We start from the raw sequence: 25,536 nt of genomic DNA on the forward strand, positions 1-25,536 counted from the left end.
GATATAAATTATATTTAAAATCCATTAATGTGTTTTTGAATGGGAAAAGGCGTCACAAAGTCAGTCATAAAATATTTAATATATTGAATAATAAGACTAAATGTCATTATCATTGTATTATCACTATTAGAGATTGAAACCATTGTATGACATATTATAGGAAACCGAACCGTAATCGTTATAACCTTTAAAGAATAAATTAAAACTATAATCTATTTATTAAAACCAAACCGTTATGATGTACTCTAGTAGTGTATTCTAATTATTGTTTATAAAAAATTTTTAAAAATAATTATTTATGTTTAATTAATGTAATAAATAAATATTATTAATAAAATAAATTATTATTAGACAGTATAATTTATAATATTTGATACTAATAAATGATATTATGGATTTATCAGTGACATTTAAATATATTAAACATTAATAAATTTTACATTTAAAATCTATTAATTTATTGATAATTATTATAATTATTTATTTATGAAACATTTAGAGATAATTTCTAAAATTATTCTAATATTATTAAAAAAAATTATTTGCTAAAAATATATATATATATATCATATAAATTTTTATATTATATATATATATATATATATTTATATAGTATATAATAAAATCACAAACTCTGGATAGTTTAAGTCATTATAAATTAATAATAAATAAACAAAATTTTTCTATAAATAATTAAATTTAATGATTTTACATCACTACTGCATTTTAATAGCCAAAAATACATTAAAGATATTATATATATTTAATTTAGTTTTTTTATTTTTATTATTATTATTATATTACAATCATTACTTCTTAATAATATTAACATTTTATTTGCCAATAAAATAAACTTTTAATGTGATCGCAATCTCTGAAGAAATTTCAAAAACATAATCAGCAGAAAATAAAAACTAAAAATTTTTATTTTATTTTATCAATTGGTAAATACAGTACTATCTATATATATATACAGTATATGCTATAGTGAGTATAGTTAATGTCTAAACATATAAATTATTTAAATTTGATTTTTATACTAAAATCAGATCCAATGAGCTTAAAATGATATACAGAAACTAAATAAATATATATAAACAAAAACAAAATAAATAACTAATAGTAAATTTTAATAGGAAAATATAGTGGAATGAAAAAAATAATAATAATATATTTTTTTATATACTGATATTAATTTGTTAGATAGAGTATACTCTAATTGATGAATTTGATTTTTTGTAAAAGATCATTAAAATGTAATGTTAAAATGTTTGAATATTAATGTATTAAATATATAATGAAATAAAATAAAATAAAATTTCAATCAGTGTTCAATTAATAAATAGTATTTAGTAATTTGTAGTATAGTTAACTATAATAAATATATATATATATATTAAGTATACAGTAATTAAAAACATGAAATATTCATATAATATTATTATCCAATAAAAATATATAGATTAGTCACACACACAAACATACACTTAAATTTTTAATGAAAACTATATAAATAAGTTTAGTTTTTTCTATAATATATATATATATATATATATATTGAGATTAAATATCTGCTCCAATATCTATCAAATGGTATACTATTTGTTTAACACACACACACACACATACATAAACACAAATACATAACCATTAAATTTATGTGTGTGTATGTGTTGTACAGCAACCTAACACACACAACAAATATCAACAAACATCATCATCAAACAAACAAATAAAAAAAACTGTAGTTTATATTTTCAAATAATAGAAACACAACAAATACTAGCAAAAAAATATATAGTTTTTTTCTTCTATTATTTTGTGTATAATGTTAGATATATTATATATATATATATATATAAAAAATTATTTTTCAATATATAGCCTTTAAGTCAAATGTTTTGTATGATATGGATTTTTGAACTAAAAGTAAGAGTGAGTGAGTGAGTGAGTGAGAGAGAGACCTTAAAGATCAATGATATCAATACTACTTTCTCTAAACAGTATATAAATTTATATTGATATATAACAGCCAATAGTTTTGCAAAAACCTTAAATAACATTTTGTTATATAATACTATATATATATATATATAGTAAAATGCAGTATAATATAATATATTCGTGTATATAAATATACGGTATATCAATATATATATATTTTAATGTATTAAATGTAGATTTTTTTTGATGTAATTTTTGACTATTCTCTATCATTCTTGCGAAACAAAATTGCTTAAGGAATGTATTGAAATGCTATTAATGTGTGTTTGAAATAACATTATTTTATTTTATTTTTTTTGTTGGATACCATATTTCACTGTCTTTATCAATAGTGTTGTGAAATATATATCTGTGAAATACAAATCACTTGAGCCTCAAATATATATATATATACTATATATATATATGACATTAAATTTTCTATAACCCGGTAGAGACAACATTAGTTTCATAGGAAAATACATTAAAAGTTTATATTTTTTTTTACTATTTTAAAGTTTGATTTTGCTTTCGGAGTTTGTATTGAAAGATAATTTTTATTTTTTCAACTCTCTCTCTCTGTATGTTTTATGTGTTAATAAATGCCTATGTATTGTACAATACAATATATATATATATGTATATATATATATATATATCCACATTTTATTTTACACTATATATCAATAGTTTTAACAATAAATAAAGTTTGTTGTTGTTGTTGTTGTTGTTGTTGTACACCAAATATAATATATATATATAAATCGGACAATAATAACATTTTTGAGTGCAAAACGATTAGTTCAGCTCTAATAAATTATTGATATATATATATTGTATAAAATTGGTTATAAAATAATTTACAACACTTTACTACAATTTAATTGTTAACAATGATGTGTTTTTGTGTGTATGTCTATGGTTCACAAAATCACAACAAAAATTTTCTCTATTATTTTATTATTATATATTTTTTAAAAAAAAAAGTTTATTATATCATAAATATAATTTATATTATTATATTGCAAATTAAATTCAAGATGATAATCATAATATTTCATTTTTTTTGTAGTTATTGAGAAATATAAACAAAAGTTTCATTATGTAATAAAAATTTTTATTTTTAATAAAATAACAAAAAACTTTTAAATGTTGAAAATATTGAAACAATTTATTTGACTCATAAAATAAATAGAAACAGTAAATTAAATTTATTTTCTTTAAAAAATATATAGAAATAATTACTATTAACATTAATCAACAAAAAATGTAAAATAAATTTTTTAATAATAAATCTTTTGTTGTTAAAAAACATAACTTTTGGTTTACGATATATATATTTGTAATTAAACTAATAGTGTATATATATAACAACTGGTAGTTATAAAACTTTAATGACTCGTATTATACAATTAATTACAATATATTCATACAATTTTGTATATTAAACACTTAATTATAGCTATATATACTGTATATATATAGTATAGTGCGAAATATTGATAAAAACATTTATATTGTTTATATATTGTATTAAATATATATATATATACTGAATACTTACAGTATATTTAATAAAACACTTTTTTATAGATATTATATTATTAGTCGTAAAAAAATGTCGAGTGAGTTGTCAATCATACCGTACTTTTTTTTATTGCTAACTACCAGTGCTTTCAATTAATCGCAAACTTTATTTAAGCTTACATATTAATGTATATACAATAAACACACATAAAGATAATAAGATAATTTTAAAAAAATATTTTTAGCAATTATTAATAGTAATTGTTTAGTATTTTTTAAATGATATGATATACAGTATATATATATATATATATAATTTATATAGACATTAGTTTTAGGCTTTAACAAAACTAATTAAAAATTTATGATTTTATCTATTAATTATTTATGATAATAATATACATACATATACTGTATATAAAACATGACTATTATAACTTGTATATAAATAATATATGAAATGTTAACAATATTATTATAATTGATATCAACTAATTGTCAGCACGTATTTTGTTATTAACTATAATATATTGTAAATTAAATTTATATGTTAAAGTATTTAAATTATTGATGTATATATATATATATATTTTTAAATTCTCAATTACTTAATATGAAAATCTTATATTTGAAATTAAAAAAAAACAAAATAATTAATATATATCAGTTTCAATGTTCAATTGAAATATTTGTAAAACTTTTATTTTTCACATTTTTAAATGGTTTAATAATTAAAAAATTATATTGTATTTATATAACTAAATAAATCCACTAAATATTAAAATTTATTTATTATTTAAATACAAATAAATTTATAAAATTGCATATTAATATTAATGACAAACAGTTTTGTACTAAAAAATTTTTTTTATTAAATTACATTTATAATCTATATTTATCAACAAAAAACTTTCAACCAAAACAACACAATAATCTTATTTAAAATCAGTTTTATCTTTATTTTTATTAATAAATTTATTGCCAGTCGTTGTATATAAAAATTTCTATAACTTTTTTTTTTGTTTAGTTGTGACAATAATACAAATATCATATTATTTTTATAATATAAATGCAAACTCTATATATGCATAAATGATTATTTTATACATATAATACATAATAATAATAAGTAATATCTATATATATATATAACAATAATAAAACTGCAATAATATTTAAAAGTCATGGCTTAAAATTACAATATAAAATAAATCTCTATATCTCTATAATACACACAACAATGTTTACGTCTGACTAAATACAAGAATTGTTTGACAATAAATATATACAGATATATATATATATATATATATATATATATATTATACAATAATATAACAGAATATTTAACAGAATATTCTGTTAAGTAAAAAAAAGATAGACATAAAATAAATTTATATATATTTTTTTGAATCCCATTTTTTTCATTGTCATCGCTATAGTTAGTTGTCGTTGACATACAGATTGTAGTAAAAAAATGAGATATGAATCAAAATGAAGTATTTAAAAAAACGGTTAAATAGACGGCACAGTTAGCTTTCCATACAATCTCTCTCTCTCTCTCTCTCTCTCTCTCTCTCTCTCTCTCTCTCTCTCTCTCTCTGTTTTGCTTTATTACAGACACTCACACAGATAACGCTCTGTTATATATATAAATCTGTGAATAAACTATTAATATTTAGTGAAGCGTGTGTTTGAAAGCCACAAACAGATAGATATGGGATATAACTCTAATATATATATATATATAAATATAATATATATAAACACAAATACACTATTAGTTAGTTATCTATAAGATATAAGAGAGCATACAGTTGTCTTCACCAGACATACCCATACATACATTAGATAAGGTTTTGATCCGTAAAGTCCATTCACATACCGTTCCTCTTATAACACATTTATGAATCTCTTTTTTAAGCCATGTTTTCATATAAAATATATATACAAAGAGAGAGAGAGAGAGAGAGAGAGAGAGAGATTTGCAGACAATGGGTAGTATTGGCTTATAGTATATATATATATAATAAAGCATTGAATGGACAGTTAGATTTTTGTGTGGTTGAAGCAAATTTATAGTTATATATATATATATATATAAATTTATATATATATCATCTCTTGTAGATCAGTTTTATTTTATTAAATGCTAATTTTATTTAAATCTATATCAATATATATATTCTCTCAAAAAAATGCTTTAAATTATTTGATTAAATTTAAAGTACACTCAAATATAATAATAATAAAAATGCAATAAATTTTAATATTTTTAAGTTTTTTTTCACTAGAAAATTGATTGAATAAAAAGCATAACTAAATAAAAAAATAATAAATAATTTATAAGATAATTTTATTTTTTTTTTGTTAAATAGGAATAAAAATTAATTTTATAGAAAAACTCAATTTTTCAAGATTATCTATTATTAATAAATTTAAATATATTAATAACATATTTTTCAACTCCACACACACACACACACACACACACACACACACACATGTCATTAATATTAAAATATAAATTAAGACAAATTAAAAATAATAATAATAATATTAAATACTAAAATTAAAATAAGAAAAAAATTTCATTATTATTATTATATATTAAGTCAGTATATATATACATATATATTACTGTACTTTAGGCTATAATCCGTTTTCAATTTATATATATATATATATATAATATAATGACAAACATAAGTGCTCTCCAGTCAAATATACAGCTTTAACAGCAAAAAAAATAATAATAAAACACTTCATATCTATTATGAAATGACAAATTTTTTTTGTCCTCAAATTAAGAAATACTTATTTTAATTAGATTTACACAATGACTGCCAAAAAAAACATTTTAAGGACAGCTTTTTAAGGATGACTTTAACACATTTGAATAATAATGATAATTGTTTTTGTAAGTATTATTTTTTTGGGGCTGTCCTCCAGCTATAGCAGTATATAATATATATATGATATATGAAATCTATTGTTTAAACAATTGACAATCAAAAATAAAATATTTAAAAAATAACTTTCATATTTATGTAATTATTTATTAAGTGACTTAGATTATTTTAGATTATTATAATAATTATTAAATATAAATATGTGTATTTATTTGAATTATTATCATAATAATAATAATATGGATTATTATAGAAATGCTTGAATACAATACAAAACAAAATAAAAATAAAATAGAAATAGTTTTTTAAAAGGAAAATAAACAAAATTTTTAAACTATTATTTTCAGTTGTTTTTATCTCGAATGCAATGCAAATATATTTATATATTTGACTTTAAAAATTGAAAAACTTTTTCTACTTTTATATATTTTCAAACTAGAAAAAAGTTTTTTTATTGTTTTAATATTTATTTTCTATTTTATTTGAAAGCTTTTTTCTCTCTCATTCGTAAATTTTAAAAAACGGATTCTCAAGTGAGCTATAGCTCTATATTTCTCTCTCTCTCTCTCTCTCTCTCTCTCTCTCTCTCTCTCTCTCTCTCTCTCTCTCTATTACAGTATATATATATATATATAAAATATAATATTGTTTTAAAAGAGAATGAGAAAAAAAATCACAGAATATTCTTTTAAGTTTTTACTGTTTTTTATCGTTCATAGATTAAGAGTGTATACGTTATGTTAAGATTTAGAGAGAGAGAGAGAGAGAGAGAGAGAGAGAGAGAGAGAGAGAGAGAGAGAGAGAGAGAGAGAGAGAGAGAGAGAGAGAGAGAGAGAGTCTAGGATTTAGATAATAGCAATCTATATGACAAATCTACAAAATTATATTATATAGATAAATAGATATATATTATATATAAGTAGTATACTATATAAGCACTTGTATCGCATATTCACACCTGGAGTCACCAAAAAAAATTTTTTTTTTTTTGTAGATAAATAGGAAATTACTTTTTTCATCTCTCACTTTCACTTTATTTCTACATAAATACTGTATATCATACACTAACTTTATATAAGGTATTTATATAATAAAATTATATATAAATATAGATAACAGTTAAAATCGAGATAAATAAATAAAAACTAATTTCTATTTTTGTTATATTATCTCCCAAATGGATAGACAATACTTAAAAGATAATAAAAAAACAAAACAAAAAAATTTTCAATCTATAAATATATAACAAAATTTATAGTTTATAATTTTATATCTGAAAAATATTTTATAAAGTTATTTGTAGTCCATTATTTTACAACTGAAATAATTTAAGTTTAAATTAAAAATAATTTAATTAACTTAATATTAATATCTGTTATTTATTTTTATTAAATAAAAACTGTAAAATAATTTATTATTATTATTTACAATATTTATTTAAATGTAAAATATAACTGTTAATACGTAATTGCGCAATACATTTTTTTGTAAATTACATTATTAATTATTTATATATTTTTTAAAAAATGATATAAATTATAAAATTATAATATAATAACTTTTGTGATTGAATAAATAAAATATTTTTTTTATTAACACTTTATATGTTATATATTAATACATGTTTATATATTTATAATATAAAATTATTAATTAAACTTGATTGAAAATAATAAGTTAGTTATTTTTGCAAACAATTATTGTAAATTTATTATACTTTAAAATAAATTTTTAAAAAAATCTTAAAAACAATTTATAGTTAAAATTGCAAAATAAAAATTGAAAAGCATTTAGTGTCAGTTAAATAAAACATTTTCTTAAATTTATTATACTTTTTAAATTACAATAAACATCTTAATGTCTCAAAAATATATATATAATATTTTATGCTAATAAAAATTGTCAAAATAATTTATTTAAATTATTATATACTAGATTATTTTTACAGATAAAAGATTAATTTACAATTTATTTAGAAATTAGTTATAAAAATTGTCATAATTTTATTTTAATATCTCAATAGTGTATATAATAAAGTTAATAACAAAAATATTAATACAAAATATTTTTATTAATTTGAAAATATTGTATTTATATTAATTTCAAGTATCATTTAGTTTTCAATTATTAAAAAATTCTTTATCTTTTTTTGTATTGTGTTGGTTGAGACCTATACTATATATATATATTTATCTATAAAGAAATAATGTGTGAAAATGTTATTTTCATATAAATCATTGTAACTTTTATTTTATTGTACTATAGTATCATATGGTGATCTCTCTCTCTCTCTTTCTTTCTCTCTCTCTCTCTCTCTCTCTCTCTCTCTCTCTCTCTCTCTCTCTCTCTCTCTCTATATATATATATATATATATGCCTCTCACTCACTCAYAMATTGTCTCGTAGTTTAGGWCATACTATACAACCAAATAACGTGATCTGGATTTACATYGAAATCTCTCTCTCTCTCTCTCTCTCTCTCTCTCTCTCTCTCTCTCTCTCTCTCTCTCTCTCTCTCTCTCTCTCTCTCTATATATATATATATATATATATATATAAAACATATCATCTTATTTGTAATCTTGAGACTAGATATCTTTCACATCACATTACATTACATCACATTTCTATCTCTATATCTCTTTATTCTCTATTATATATCTATTTTTTCTCTTTTAGTTGTTGTTGTTGTTGTGTCTAAAGGGACAGAAAATATTGGATAAAAATGAAGTATAATTTATTTTTTTGGTGATAATATGTTTTGTATTTATATGAATACTGTTGTTGTTGTTGTTGTTTACAAAACCATACAAACTAGTATTCAATTTTTTGTTATCAAATATTATACATATATCTAATATTTGTTTGATTCAGAGTCATACAAGCAAAATAAAATCAACAAAAATTAATAATAATTGACTTAAGTATATTGTACTGTATTTTATATACATAGTTAATACTATATTTATAATATTGATAAATAGTATTAATTAAATTATCATTATATTGCATATAATTAATAATAAATTATTAAAGTTTAATATATTTATTTTTTTAAAAAAGTTTCAGTGCAAAACTATTATGAAATACTAATTATCTGTATATTTCATGTAAAAATTTATTAACAAATTAAAGTTTTAATTACTTTTATTATGATTATATAAATATTTATAGTGTAAAACAAATAATACAGTTATATAATAGACTCCATATATTATAAAGTAAATACTAAATAAATTGTGAAATATTTTTTTATTTCCAAAAAAATATGAAATTTATTTTATTACATTTAATGCCACATTTTTTTATACTTATATATTTTTATTATTTTTTAAATTAAAACTTAAAAGTTTAATAACAAAAAATAGGGTGAAATTTAAAACTTTTCAATTTAGTTAAAAAAACTTTATATCTGTTGTCAATGTGGAATAAATTGTATTTTTTTGTATATCATATATAAAAAATACATTTTTTCCCCAGTATTACGTGAAAATACAAAAAGAAAACTTTTTAAATAGTTTTATATATATTTAAATATAGATTTAAAGTCAATATTATTATTTTTTCATAACAAAAAAAATCATATTATAGTTATCAACTGAAAACTAATAGTAGACGACAAAAAAAATTGTTTATTGAACTTATAGTTTATTTTATTTATTTCTTGCATTTAATATTTTATAGGAAAATAGTTTTAAATATTGTCAAAAAAAATAAAATAAATCGCTATTTGTTAGATATGTCAATACATATTATATACATTTATTTCTAATCTTAAATCAAACATTAGTTTATATATATATATACAGTAAATATATATAATGATTAAAAAAGACAACATGTTTTATAACATGTATTTTTTATATCTAAAATAAAAATATCTATTTATTTATTTTTTCTTAATATTCTTTCCATAATATTTATAATTATTTATTTAAATTTTTATTAATTATTATGTTTACTAATAGATAGGTTTAAATTGAATTAATTAACAATTTTTTTAATAACATTTTAATCTAATTTTTAATCTATTTTAGTTAAGTATTTTTAGGGTCGATATTAATACTACAAAAAAAGAGAGTCTAATATATTTAATATGAAAAATATTTCTTTTATTAAATTTTTATTATTATTATTATTAATAAAAATAGTTATGTAATAAAAAGCACATTATATGTAATAAAACAATAAAACAAAACAAAAAAAAACACTGAAAACAAAATATAATAAAAATCACAGCATTTTAGCGACTCATTTGAACAGTAGAGTCAATCCATCAGTCAATTCACCATTTATTATGTGTTTGTCAAATATTTTTTTGTGTTTTTTATATATAAATATAATAATAATAATAATATAATAGAAAATATTTATATTATTATTATTATTATTATTGAATAAATGAATATAAAAAAATTGAATGAATACATGATTTCTGTAGTAAAATATGTACTCAAGAAATGTTTTTTGTTTGCAATGAATTGATATGAATATTAATAATTAGTTTTTTTTATATAATTATTATTAAGTTATATAAAAGTTTTTATTAATTTAAACTTTTCATGTAATTAATTACTCACACACTTAATCAATCATTTACTAAATCAAATAATCACTCACTCACTCACCCACTCACTGACCAATCAGTCATTTATTTAATCAAAATTTTAACAAATGTCTATCAATTTGAGAGCTAAATATATATCTATATATATTAAAAAATATTTGTTTTTTATAAATGAACGATGAGTTTATATTTAAACAAAAAAATAACTACTTTTTTATTTGACATATAATTTGTTATATATTATTAAATACTAATAAATACTATATAATTTACTTTTTATATATACAGTATAACGTTAGTGTCTATTATTTTGTGGTTTAATATATATATATATATATAAAATATATATATTTAGCCTTTATATCCTAAAAGTAATCTAATGTATAAATAAAACAGTTTTTGTTTGTTTTAATAGTATATCCTATATTTCTATACTATATAGTATATACCCTTTACTCTCTCTCTCTCTCTCTGATAATATCTCAATGTATTTATTAAGTTATGTCTAACTCTATAAATGTCTGATCATATACTTGACATTAACACTAATATAACTAATGATTAGATGATATGTGTCTCTATTTTCTATATACTATTAATACATGTGCTATTAGTCAACAATTTTATCATTTTTTATATATTAATGTTTTTGTTTGTTTGTTTGTATGATTTTATATATGATTATGAATTTTAGTCACATTTTTATTAAACATATTTATTTATAAGATAATATTACATATTATAATCAACAACAAAAAAAAACATGATATACTGTTAATTTAGTTAATATGAAAAAAATTAGTAGTATATAGTATTACTACAGTATTTATCTATAATATCATATAATTTATTTTTTGATATATTTAATACAATTTTTTTAAAAATCAAATAAAAAAATATATAATATTTTTCTTAAATATTTTATTTAATAAAGTTGTTACATAAGTAAAGTTAATTAGAATTTAATGCCATTTTTATTAAAAAAATTTTTATTTTATTATTATATAATAAAATATGTATTAAATTTTACAATTATATATTGCACGTGTCAGTTATAGAGGTTCAAAAAAAACATTAATTAATATAAAATATTTATAGTAATTTAATAATAATGAATCAATATATATATATATCATTTTTATATTCTTATTTACTAATAAAAATTTAATTAAACTATGTTTTTATCCCAAAAACAAATTGCAGAAATCTTTAAGTCTCTCTTAAAATATTTGTTTTACTAAACTATATATATATATATATTATATGACATACAGTATAAACTGTATATAAATTAATTTATATAGTGAATAAAGCTGTGAAAAGCAATAATAATAATAATTATTATTATTATTATTGATTGCAATTAATTGGACTTCAAATGTATATAAAAATTTTTGTGACAAACACAGAGACACAAACACACATACATTGAGTTAAAGTTTCTGGGGATTAATATGTCTTTAATGGCGCTTAACTAAACAAATTGAATCCCAGAATATATATATATATATATAATAAATATAAATAAATATATTATAGAAATTACTTTTGAGAATATTCTTGAATGTAATGTATGTGTCAAACATAATTGCATTCAACTGTAAATTTAATGAATAAAAATACTTATACTTTATACTAATAATACTAATTATTATTATTAAAAGTAGAATTATTTTCCTGATATTTTTTGGTCGCATAATACTAATAATTAAAATATAATAATAATTTTTAAAAACATCAAAAAATATTAAATGTATAATATTTAATCATATAGTTTGTGTTATTTGATTTAACATTTAATATACTGTATAATGTTTATTTCAAAAAATATATGCCCATTTAAATTAATAGCTATTTTTATTGTAAATATGCACAAAATGATGTTCATTAATTTGTATTAAATATTTTTGTTGTTTTATTTGTATGTTTGTATATATGCATGTGTATTGTGTGTGTATTGTGTGTGTGTGTGTGTGTATATGTGTATTGATTTGTTGAAAGTTATAACTCATAGACTATTGAACATTGAACACAAATACCGGAACTATTAAATTGAATTTTTTAGATTTTATATTATTATTATTATTATTACAGTATATAATAAAATTTTAAGTTCCTATAAGGGTTGTTAACAATTTCATGATTTTATATATACAGTATATACTGTATATAATATTTTCTAAGTTTATAACTTTACAAAAATTTTTTGTTTTCTTTACTTACAGTTTAACCAAATAGAAAAAGCATGGGTTTTTTAAAGTCATTTATTTATCAATAGTTGATATTTATTTACTTTTTTTAATATATATAAATTTATATATCATATTTGAAAAAAGTCAAACGGAAAAAACTATGTCAATAAAATCGATAATAAAATGTAATATTATATAATATGATATATTTATACAAATAATAATATATTTAATAGATATTTTAGTGACTACTATATATATATATATATATTGTAAATACTTATACAAATTTTTATTGTTATTAACTGTAACCTAAAACATCCAAATAACTGGCCATAACATGGATAATGTTAACAAATATATAATATTATATGCGGTCTCTTAAAAATCAATAAAATTTATTAAATATCAAACATTTTTATATACTGTATATACATCATATCCAATATATCATATACAGTATATATATATAATGTACAAAATAACATAAACTGTATATATATATATATTTTAAAATGTTATTATATATATTTGTGTGTAATATTATATATATATATATATACTGTATATATTTTTGGTCAATTTGGTCAACAAGAGTACACAAACTATAAAATATATAATAATAATAATAATAAATAAAATAATATTATTATTATAGTAAATAATAATCGTTACGGCAAATAGTCTGTTAAAATTGAATTTTTTGGAGAGAAAAAAACTTGAAACAATTTTTTTAATATATATATTTTGCTTTCAATAAATCATAAAATAACTTTTTATTTATATCATAACATTAAATATAATTTTTTTTATAATCAAAATAAAATCTAGAAAACATATACTTTATATAAATTTTCAGAAAATATATGGAAAATAATCATTAAATTAAATTTATAAGAAAAATCCATTTATATATATACAGTATATATAATATCTATACATCAAATATATAATTATTGTCTGATTTTTTTGTGTGTTTTTTAGGCGCATTGTTTGCTGAGGACGAAAAAGACGGTCCATCAGAGTTGGCCTTCAAGTATGCCGTCTATCGTATTAATAAAGACAGGACACTGTTAGCCAATATAACGTTAATCTATGATATCCAATACGTGCCCCGTGAGGACAGCTTTCATGCAGCCAAAAAAGGTATGTGTCCACCACCCCCACACCCTACATACCTATTCCTCTAACCCCAACATTATTGATATGATAAACAATATTAATTAATTATTTTTTTAAAAAAAAACTAAACACTATTTTAATTATCGTAAAAACTAATAATAATGATACTTATAATAAGTAATATATTCTTTAAAAAAAAGTTATTATTATTAATTTTAATAGATTTAAAAATAATTAAATTTTTATTTTGTTAGTTTAAATATTAACAACAATATTAATATACAGATTATAATATAAGTAAATTAAAAAAAAATATTATGATATATAACATATTATTAAAATATTATTGATAATAAAACAGCTTTTTAATAACTTTTAGTAAAATTTACAATGCTTATATTTTTAAAAATTTAAATATTTGATTTCATACAATATAAATATATATATATATATTAATATATATTATAAATTATTATTAATATATATATATATGATAATTTCTATAATATTGTATAAAAAAATTGTTTAAATATAAACATATTGTATACACATATAAAGCAAACATAAATATAATTACAAAAAAACTAGTGTATTAACAATTTTCTATTATCTATAGAAAATTTATTTAGTAACGATAACATGTTTCAAAAATAATAAAATGAGTTTATTGTCAATAAAAAAAAATATTTTAGTGTAAATATTATTAAAAAAAATATTATTTGATAGGAAATTGATATTATAAACTATTATAATATATATTTAATATTGAATTTATAGTTAGTTTTGTGTAAAAAAATATTTACAATATTGAAAATTTCTGTTTCAATATAAAACTCTATTTTTATGATAATAACAATTTTTTTATTCAATTTGATTGTTAAATTTATATAAATATTAATTATTAACATACCTATATTAGAAATAATAATTTTATAAGCTAAAAATAAACTAATTAAATATTAATAACAACCAGTTTTATAAACATATGATAATTATTTTATTAATAAGTAATTAATTAAATTAGCAAACATTAATAGTTATTACTATCAACAAAAATTACTGGAAATTTTGTGGAGAAAAATTCAAATATTTTCAGGAATTGACTCTTTATAACTATATTATAATTATTATGTATAACAAATTTTGAGAATTTTTTTTTTTGATATATAATAACAATCATCATAATGTACGATATATTATTATTATTATTATCATAATACTAATATTGTTAATGTGTATGAAAATACAACAACAAAAATTGTAGTCAAATAATGTAATGTAAATGTTATAACAAAAAGAAATTATTATTTTATTTTTTACAAAAGTTACTTTAAGTTATACATTATGTTTAGTAGTTTATGTTGTAATACTGTATAATGTATATTATATTTATGCATCCTATCTATCTATTATGAATTAAAAATTATACATTATTGAAATCAAATGAGATTTTTTTCTCTCTATCTATTACTTATGATAATTTTTTCTATTATTAATATTATTATCATTATATACATTTGAAATGATAATAAAAATAATTTTTTTTTTAAATTATAATAAAATAATGTACAATATATATAAATATCTATAATACATTATATAAATTAAATATAAGTACTACTCTTATAATACTGAAATATAATAATGTAAATGTGTAATTAACCGTTGTTAGTTGTTATTTGATATATCACATTTACACACATACATACATACTGTAGATACATACATACATAAATACATATACATGCATACACATGCATATACATGCATATACATGCATATACATGCATATACATACACATACACAAACGTGAATATATAAATTGATATTTGTTTATTTAAAGCACATACTTATATAATATTTAATGTTAAAAACTAGTCCCATATGTATTGTATAGAAACTTATATATATATAAATTTACTGAAAAATATGTATAACATTAGTTACTGTAACTTATTATCATATATTAAATGTAACCTTATATTGTATTTATCAAATATGTACGAACCGTGAATATCTATTTTATGCACATTTTGTTATTTAAACATTTAATATATATAAGTAATAAAATAATAATAATAATAATAATATGATACTATTAATGATAGCTTATTGATATGCTCTGTATATTAAAAAGTATACATTGTGTGTGTGTGTTTTTTCAAAAATTTTATAGTTATGTAAATTTTTATACCATTGGTTATTACATATACAGTATATATATATATATGATATATACGAGTAGTGGTGAATATTAAATGGACTTTTATTTTCAAATATTAGCAACAATAATATAGTTAAAGTATATAAATATGTTTTTAAAAAATAAATTATTTTTAAAAATGAATTGTAGACATAATTATATGTATAACAGAATATTCTGCTATACTATAAGTTTACTGTTTTTCATAAACAATAAATCAATTTATATATATATTCATTCAATCTATTTATATATTTATATACTGTATATACAATTCATATAAAATTTATGTCTACTATCTCTATATGTATAGACATTACTATAATTTTATCACTATTTTCTACCCATTCACTAGTGATTTATAATAAATAAAAAACACAACAACAAATAATTTAAAGTAGTCATAAAAATCTATGAAAATTTCTAGATATTTATGTTTTGCCATAAAATTATAATGTATTAGACTTAGTGTTGGCAAAAAAGAGAAATTTATAAAATAATAGAGAAATTTCTAGAAAGTTTCTAAAAGAAATTTCTATTTATGGGATCCCCATGGTTAATTTTGTTTTATCGATATTTGTTATCTTTAACATTGTTTTTATAAATAGTATTTTAATTATTAATTAAAGTAAAAAATTTATTTATTTAATTATATTAAACTATGATATTATAAAATGGTGAATAAAATTTTACAAAACTGATTATTATTAAATAATTATAATTATTTATATAGGTATCCCATTTGTATAATATAGTATTATACAGTAATCTACATTATATAGTATAATATTATATGTATACTAGTACTAGTATGTCTCATTAATATATTTATAGTTTTAATGTATCTATAGATATGGGGATCCCATAGTATAACAAAAAAGTTAAATTTCTATGGAAATTTATTCCTGAGAAACTTTCTAGAAACTTTCTCAGGGAAATTTATTAGAAACTTTCTATTTGCCCATCTCTAATTAGACTATTACATAACATACAGTGATAACCAACAAGAAAAAAATCAATCGATTATTTCTATGTAATAAACATATATTGTACATAATATATATATATACTGTATATATATAGTACTAGACATTACATTTACAGTATGTTTTTCAATGTAAAAAAATACAAATTGATTTTGTAGTCAATACTCATTTCTACAAATAATTTGCCAACAAATTCACGGCTTATCGTATAAATATATATATTTATATATAATATACTGTATAATACAATTGAATAATATAGTATTATATGAAATTCAAATATAATATATATAGTATATATAACACATTCAATACAATGCAATACAAAAATATAATACAATAGTATAAGAAATTCACAGAAATATTATTCAATTGTTAACAATAAATAACTTCAATTATCTCATATTATTATTATTATTATTATTTTGTTTGCCTTTAAACTTAAAGGCTATTATTCTGTATTATTTGTTATGTGTTTGTATTATATTTATTCTGTGAATTAATCGCTAATCATTAGAGAAAATTAAACCTTGAATTCTTACTATAAAATTAGTTACTATTAAAACAAATCTCTATTTTACAATAAAATATAAATAAATAAATAAATAAAAATCTATATAACTTATATGTATCAAAGAATATTATGTATGTATAATATGTATGTTATATGTTATAGTTTATATATATATCATAGTTTAAAACAGTTTGATTAATGATACGATAATCTTATAGTGCAAATATTTTTTGGGCTTTAAATTGCATAATATATTTGTCACTCCTACATATATATATATATAAATTAATATATATTTGTATATATATATATATACTGTATATATAGTATATGACTTAAACCATCAGTTTTTGTCATATTTTTTGGCAAACATTTATTATTTTGAGTAAACCATTAGTGTGAAGACGAAAACGGTTAACCCAGACATGTAGAGAGCTTAGAGAGTAGAGAGAGAGACAGAGAGAGAGAGAGAGAGAGAGAGAGAGAGAGAGAGAGAGAGAGAGAGAGAGAGAGAGAGAGAGAGAGAGAGAAATAAGCAAAAAAAATATATAACATTTCGTATAATAAATTTTCTGATGGAAAGGCGTTTTTCTGGTGTCACCCATAACGGGGCGGCGTATGTCAAGACTGCTAAAAGTAATGACCCGACCGACCATTACGTTACACACATATACACATATAAAACTATCTTAACTGGTGCTGCAAATTATTTTACACTAAAAAATATATTTATCATTTTTAACTGTTATTTTGTGGGACTAAACAATAATAATAATAATATATTATTAATCATTTATTTTTTCTACTTTTTATTATTAATGTGTGAATAACGACAAATCATTGTTGAAAATATTATTATATTATAATATTTGCATAATTTGTTTTCCGAATTTACAAACAATTTTTTATCAATTAATTATATATATATAATTTAAAATATATTAATAATAATTTAATGATTAGTAGACTATATATTAATAATAGTTTCATTAGATTTGACATATATTTTAAAATTACAGTTACAATTGATTTACAGAAAAAAAACCAAAAAAAAAATTTATAACCGTATTATTTGTTTCCATAAAGTTTTTTTTTTAATAATTTTTTTCCCAATAATGATATAATAATAAATTGAAAAAATAACAAAATAATATAAATAATAAGGTGTGCATTTGATATGTGGGCCGTACCTAACCTTACCAAACAAAAACATATACACTAAACTGGTCATACATTTTGCCAATTGTATTATATATTGCTAGGCGTGTGTGAGTGTGTTTGGTCATCAAAAATAATTTTTTGACCGGAAAATAACATTTAGATAAAACTTTTTTTTTGTTGCAAACTTTTTATTTTCGCTATTGTATCGCAAAAAAAGTGTGTAATATATTACAAAATAAAATATTAGATACTTTTTATTTATTTAGTTTTTTTTTTGCTTTAATAATATCAACAACAACAAAAATTGTTACCATAGTTTACTGTACATAAGTACTATAAGTTAATAAATATAACTATATATTTTTTTATATATATTAAAACATATAACAAATAGTATATAAATTATATTATATAAAAGTTTTCTGTATATTAATGGTATTATAGATATATAATATATAAAAAAAAATACATTACAAACACACAAATGTCAGCAAATTGTTTGAAATAAAATCAGTTTTCAATGTCTTTTTCAATAATAATAATAATATTATTATTATTAATATTGGAATAATTAATGTATAGATAGGATGGCATTTATTTTGTCAATTGATTGTTATATACGCTTAATAACTACAATATATTGATATAAAATTGTATAAACTTATTATATACTGTATAAATATGTCTTATATATATACAAACAACAAAATTTTAGGCTTCAATTGAATATCAGAAAAATTGCCAGTAATTGAATAAAATGATAATGAGATCAATCAATGAAATTTATTTTGAGAGATATGATATGTGAGCAAAATTTTTCATTCAATTCAATAACAATAATTTGTTGGCTATTATTATTATTATTATTATTATTGGGAATTATATTAAATATAATTTTCAATTCCCCACTTAAAATTATATCTAAACTCAACATTATATATATATATATAGTATAAAGTAAAATACTATACTAAATATATATAAATCTATATATTAAATTCAAGTATCAAATTTATCTGTCAATAATTTGTTATATATATAGCCTATCGTTAAAAAAGAGATAAACTGGTAGCTTATATATGTTATCAATTTTATTGATTGGTCATTATATTGTACACATATATTGCACACATATATTGTAAAAATAATAAAATAAAAATCATTGCTCCTAATTACTATAAATTAACATTTATTATAATATGATTTTTGTTAAAATTTCAAATTCATAAATTAATATATATATAATAATTATTTTATTTCAAACATAAATAATATTCCCAAATATAATTAAAATTAATGAATATACATTTAATGCATTATGATTATTGATAATACTAATTAATTTAAAAATTGTAATTAATTTATCAATATTTTTAATTTATTATTATTATTATCATTATAGCCTGTCATCAAGTGAGTGGTGGCGTAAATGCCATTTTTGGTCCACAGGACCCCCTACTGGGCGGTCATATTCAAAGTTTATGCGACGCTCTCGACATACCCCACATCGAGGCCCGCATTGATCTCGAATCGGACGCCAAAGAGTTTTCCATAAATCTATATCCGAGTCCTACGCTTATTGGCGATGCGCTCCGGGATCTCATTACTTATCTTAATTGGACAAAAATTGCAGTCATCTATGAGGACGATTTGTGTATGTATCATAAATCTGGTATATTTTATTTTTATATATATATATATATTTATTTTTTTAGTATATATATAGCATAATATTTTAGATAATATAAACATTTTTTTAAAATAAATAATTTTCAATAATTTTTTTTGATTCAATAATAGTATTAATTTACAAAAAATTAGTAATATTTATAGTATTCATTTGAATTATTATATTTATAATATATTTTTCTAGCATTGAGTATATTTAAATTATTTTTTTATAAGTTTTTTATTTTACAAACCTATATTAAATTATGATAATAATAACTAAAAATAATATTAATTTTTATATTCAAAAATATTCATGTATTATATATAATAATAATAAATGCTTCATGCATTTAATATGAGTTTCATTTATTTTAAATATCCTCTTTTTTGTAACTTAAAGTTTCTTATAAAATTTAATTAATTTAAAGATAAAATATTTTTCATAATATTTGTTTATTTTAGAAAATTTAATATCTATTTTTAAATTTTACAAAATAATATACAATACATATACTGTATATTAAAATTTAAAAGTAATAAAATAAATATCAAATATAATAATATTTTTTATAGATTTTAATAACTACTCAATAATGTTGTTTATGTAAAAATATATAATATATAAGTTTTAATTTATATATATATATATATCAATTGATTAAGCTCATGGAGATAAATATAGATAACTATATGAAAATATATTGCATGCAATTAAATCAGCCGATCGTAAATAAGTTATACACTATCTATTGAACAACAATAAAAAATTCAATGGTATTTTAATACCCAAACAATTTTATGGCTATCAATAGGATAGTAATATATTATAGATAGATATAGTCATGAAAATAGCTGGCAATTCATTTCCATTATTATTATTATTATATAGTTTATATACATCAATAAAATAACTGTTTTTTTCCCAATATATAGTTAAATGTTTAGTATAATTACTAATTTGTGAAACGATTTTTTCTGCTATCTAATAGTATAGTACTATACTGTATATAAATTACTATAAAAAATAAAATAGTTGTATAGAAAAAAAACATGTATAGTGTTTAGTCACTATAAACTATACTTTTATACATTAACTTTTATATATATATTACATAATATTTTGTGTGTTTTTTCGTGTACAATAAAAAAACAAGCGTAAAAAAAGTAGCCTAAAAATATCTACTAAAATAAATACAACAACAAAAAATAAATGAATACAAAAAAAATAGATTGACTTAATTTATGCCAGAATTTGTTATTATAAAAAAACACAAAATAAAAATACTATTTTTTTATTACTAATTTTTTTGCTAATAGTATTATTATTATTATTATTTAACAATTACTATCTTTTTTTATCTTTAGACATTTAATAGTATTATATTAATTGGAAAAAATAAAAACTTAATTAAAAACTTTTTTTTTCATATTATTAAACAATTACCGTAATTATAATCATTTAATTTTTTTTGACAATTTTATATCTATCAAATTTTTTATATTATTTTTGTTGTTACCATTGTGGGGGTGTGTGGACAGCCCTAATAAAACTACAACAACTGGTACGGCCGCCACTGTCCAAATCGGTAACATTTATCTTCCGTAAGAGCAATCCGAGCACATTTCGGGAAATCCTAAAAGATGTCCGCACTCGGGGTATATACAGTATAATCATAGACACGAGGCCCGAAAGTTTACCATCACTGCTATCAGCTGTAAGTGTTTAAAACATAACTGTCCACCAAAAAAATAAAAATAAATAAGATATAACTAACTTTTTAAAATTGTCTTTCTCCATCCCATCCCTTCCCACTCCCTAATAACCTACTGGTGCGCTCCACCACAAACATATACAACCAACCAATCAACCAACTATTTTATCATCCAGATATTGCAGATACAGATGAATAATTATAAATATCATTATCATTTCATAACGTTTGATATTGAAACATTTAATTTAGATAATTTTAAATATAATTTTGTAAATATGACGGCCTATCGGATGGTCGATGTCGACAATCCTCAGGTAAAGACCATATTGAGAGATATGGAAAAATTTCAGCCAATGGGTCAGCACATACTCAACAAAACTAATGTGATAAATGTAATTAATTTTAGTTATTTATTTATTTATATATACAGTATTTATTTTAATAATTAATTTAACTATATATAAATAAATACATATCTAATAAGTTTTTTTGTATTATTATTATTTATTATTAATATTAATATAAATTATGGTTATTATTATTTAAGCGATAGTTATATTAATCATAAATATATATATACTAATAATGTATTTTATAAATTTAAATGCTACGATTATTTTTTATCGTTATAAACTAAACTTTTTTTTTATTTTTAAAATATTAGTAAAACAAAAATTATTAGTTTATTTACTGTTAATATTACTAACAGTATTTGGAAAAGAAAATTAATGAAAAAAATAACTTTTATATATTTTTTTTAAAAAAATATATAATTTAATCTATTATATTAATTAAATATTTTCTTTATTTATATATATACAGTATATGTATATATATATATATTGTCTTTTATATTTATATCTTTTATAGTTTTTCTTAAATGAAATATATAAAGCAATTTTTGAAACTTTTTTTTTTAAATATTTAAATTCTAGGAATTTTGTTGTATTATTTTTGTTCATATAATATAAATATATATTTATATTTATATATAAAGCAATCCACATAAATGCAATTATTATTTTTTTCACTTATTTCCACACATTTATATATTTGCAGTATAATAACATTAGTTATGAAGAAAAAAAAAGTTATTACAGTATTATTATTATTATTATTATGATTATACATAACATCTAATATATGTAATACAATTTTTTTTGTCAGATTTCTTGTTAAATATTTAATAATACATTACACAAACCTATATATATATATATATGTATGTATATAATGTATAATATAATATAATATAATATATTATACAACACTTGTTGTGATCAATAGTCAGATTAGTTAAAAGGCTGTGTGATTAATGATCGCCAGATTTCTGGTGAAAGTAACACAAAAAAAATTATTATTATTATATATTTTTCACTCAACCCTTAAACTGAACTATTGCCACAAAATTAGGAAAATGTCTAATCTTTTAGTTTGTTTGCTGTATTTTTTTTATTGTTAGTGAAAATATATTTTGAGGGCACAATTATTACACTACTATATTCACATCATTAGTTTTTTTTATTTTGAAAAAATAACATTATAACTATGTATTATACTGTATATTACAATATGTATATATACAATATAAATAAATAGCAATTTTATTTATTAATTATTTTTAAAAAAAAAACAGTACAAACTTAATGTCTTGTATAATAATAATATATAATTAAATTATTAGTACTATTATTTTCTTAATCTTAATAATACTATAATATTAAAATAAAAAGCCAGTCATCTATTTGATGATAAAATTTAATAAACACATCATTTAAGATATGACAGCAAACACACAAACATACATATTATGTAAAGTATATGTATGTATATGAAAATTTTAGTTAATTTTTTGTTGTTGTTATGATTACATCATAACATCATATCATATAATCTTAGAAAATATATTTCACTGTTAATAACTACAGTAAATTATAATAAAACAAAAATCTAAATTAATTTTTCTAAAAACTATTTAATAAAAATATATATATTTAGTTATAAAACAAACTCATATATAGTATATATATATACTGTAAATAATATTATATATTAATATAACACAGTATATGATAGAAGATTATATACTAGTATACACAGTGTATAAAAACAATATAAGGTTTAGTTGTTATAATAAATTGTCAAATTTTATCAAATGTCAACTATTTATTTTATCTCTTTACAAATAAGTTGATAATATTAAATGTCAAGATTACTGTATTATACCGGTACAGTACTACTAAATTATATATATATATATATATAAGATTAGCCAAAAGTGACATTTATTTATTTATCATCATTTTTATTTTTGATTATGTCATCAATGAGATTGATCTCAATGGATATGATATAATACAATGTAACACAATGTTGCTATTTATTTGGATCCAATTGAATGACATAATGACATAACAATAATAATAATAATGTTTAGTCGTTTTTACAGTACTATTATTTTTTTTTTATTTGGTGACAAACTATACGACTAACTAATTTTAACTAAAAAAAATAATACTAGGTGTCCCATATTTATCACATTTAATTATATATTATATACCCTATTCCTCAATCACAGATTGAACCTGCGCTCATGTATGACTCGGTGTTTGCCCTGGCCCGCGGCCTCCAGGCACTGGAACGTGGAGCCACGCTCAGGCCGGTCAACGTGTCGTGCGATGCCGAAACACCCTGGATAGACGGAAGCTCACTATTCAACTATGTTAACTCGGTTAGTGTTAGAGAGAGAGAGAGAGAGAGAGAGCAGGACAGGGATATGAGTGAAAAGGAAAAGGAGTTTATTTATTAGCCAACTATATCTGATGTTTTGTTTGGTACTTTCAATTTAGGCCGAATTTCGCGGACTGACCGGTAAGATACAGTTCAAAGAGGGCCGCAGGAGTACAATGAAGTTGGACTTACTTAAGCTCAGAAAAGACAAACTGGAAAAGGTATGTCCACTGCTCTCATCTAACTGTCCTC

At 19.1% G+C, this 25,536-nt stretch overlaps 1 protein-coding gene across 1 annotated transcript in view; it reads left to right on the top strand.

Annotated features, from left to right (window-relative positions):
• Nucleotides 1-25,536, top strand: part of LOC128961094 (glutamate receptor ionotropic, kainate 2-like) — a 77,284-nt gene that overhangs the window by 40,550 nt on the left and 11,198 nt on the right. Inside the window, exons 2-7 of the mRNA XM_054307301.1 lie at nt 14,166-14,327; nt 20,571-20,822; nt 22,379-22,554; nt 22,728-22,946; nt 25,133-25,285; nt 25,404-25,505. Of these exons, the coding sequence (XP_054163276.1) occupies nt 14,166-14,327; nt 20,571-20,822; nt 22,379-22,554; nt 22,728-22,946; nt 25,133-25,285; nt 25,404-25,505 (1,064 nt within the window). The remainder of the gene's footprint in view (nt 1-14,165; nt 14,328-20,570; nt 20,823-22,378; nt 22,555-22,727; nt 22,947-25,132; nt 25,286-25,403; nt 25,506-25,536) is intronic.

The sequence above is a fragment of the Oppia nitens genome, unplaced genomic scaffold (assembly GCF_028296485.1).
Source record: "Oppia nitens isolate AA-2021 unplaced genomic scaffold, nextdenovo-longstitch-racon4-pilon3 scaffold5_pilon_pilon_pilon, whole genome shotgun sequence".
Taxonomy (NCBI): Eukaryota; Metazoa; Arthropoda; class Arachnida; order Sarcoptiformes; family Oppiidae; genus Oppia; species Oppia nitens.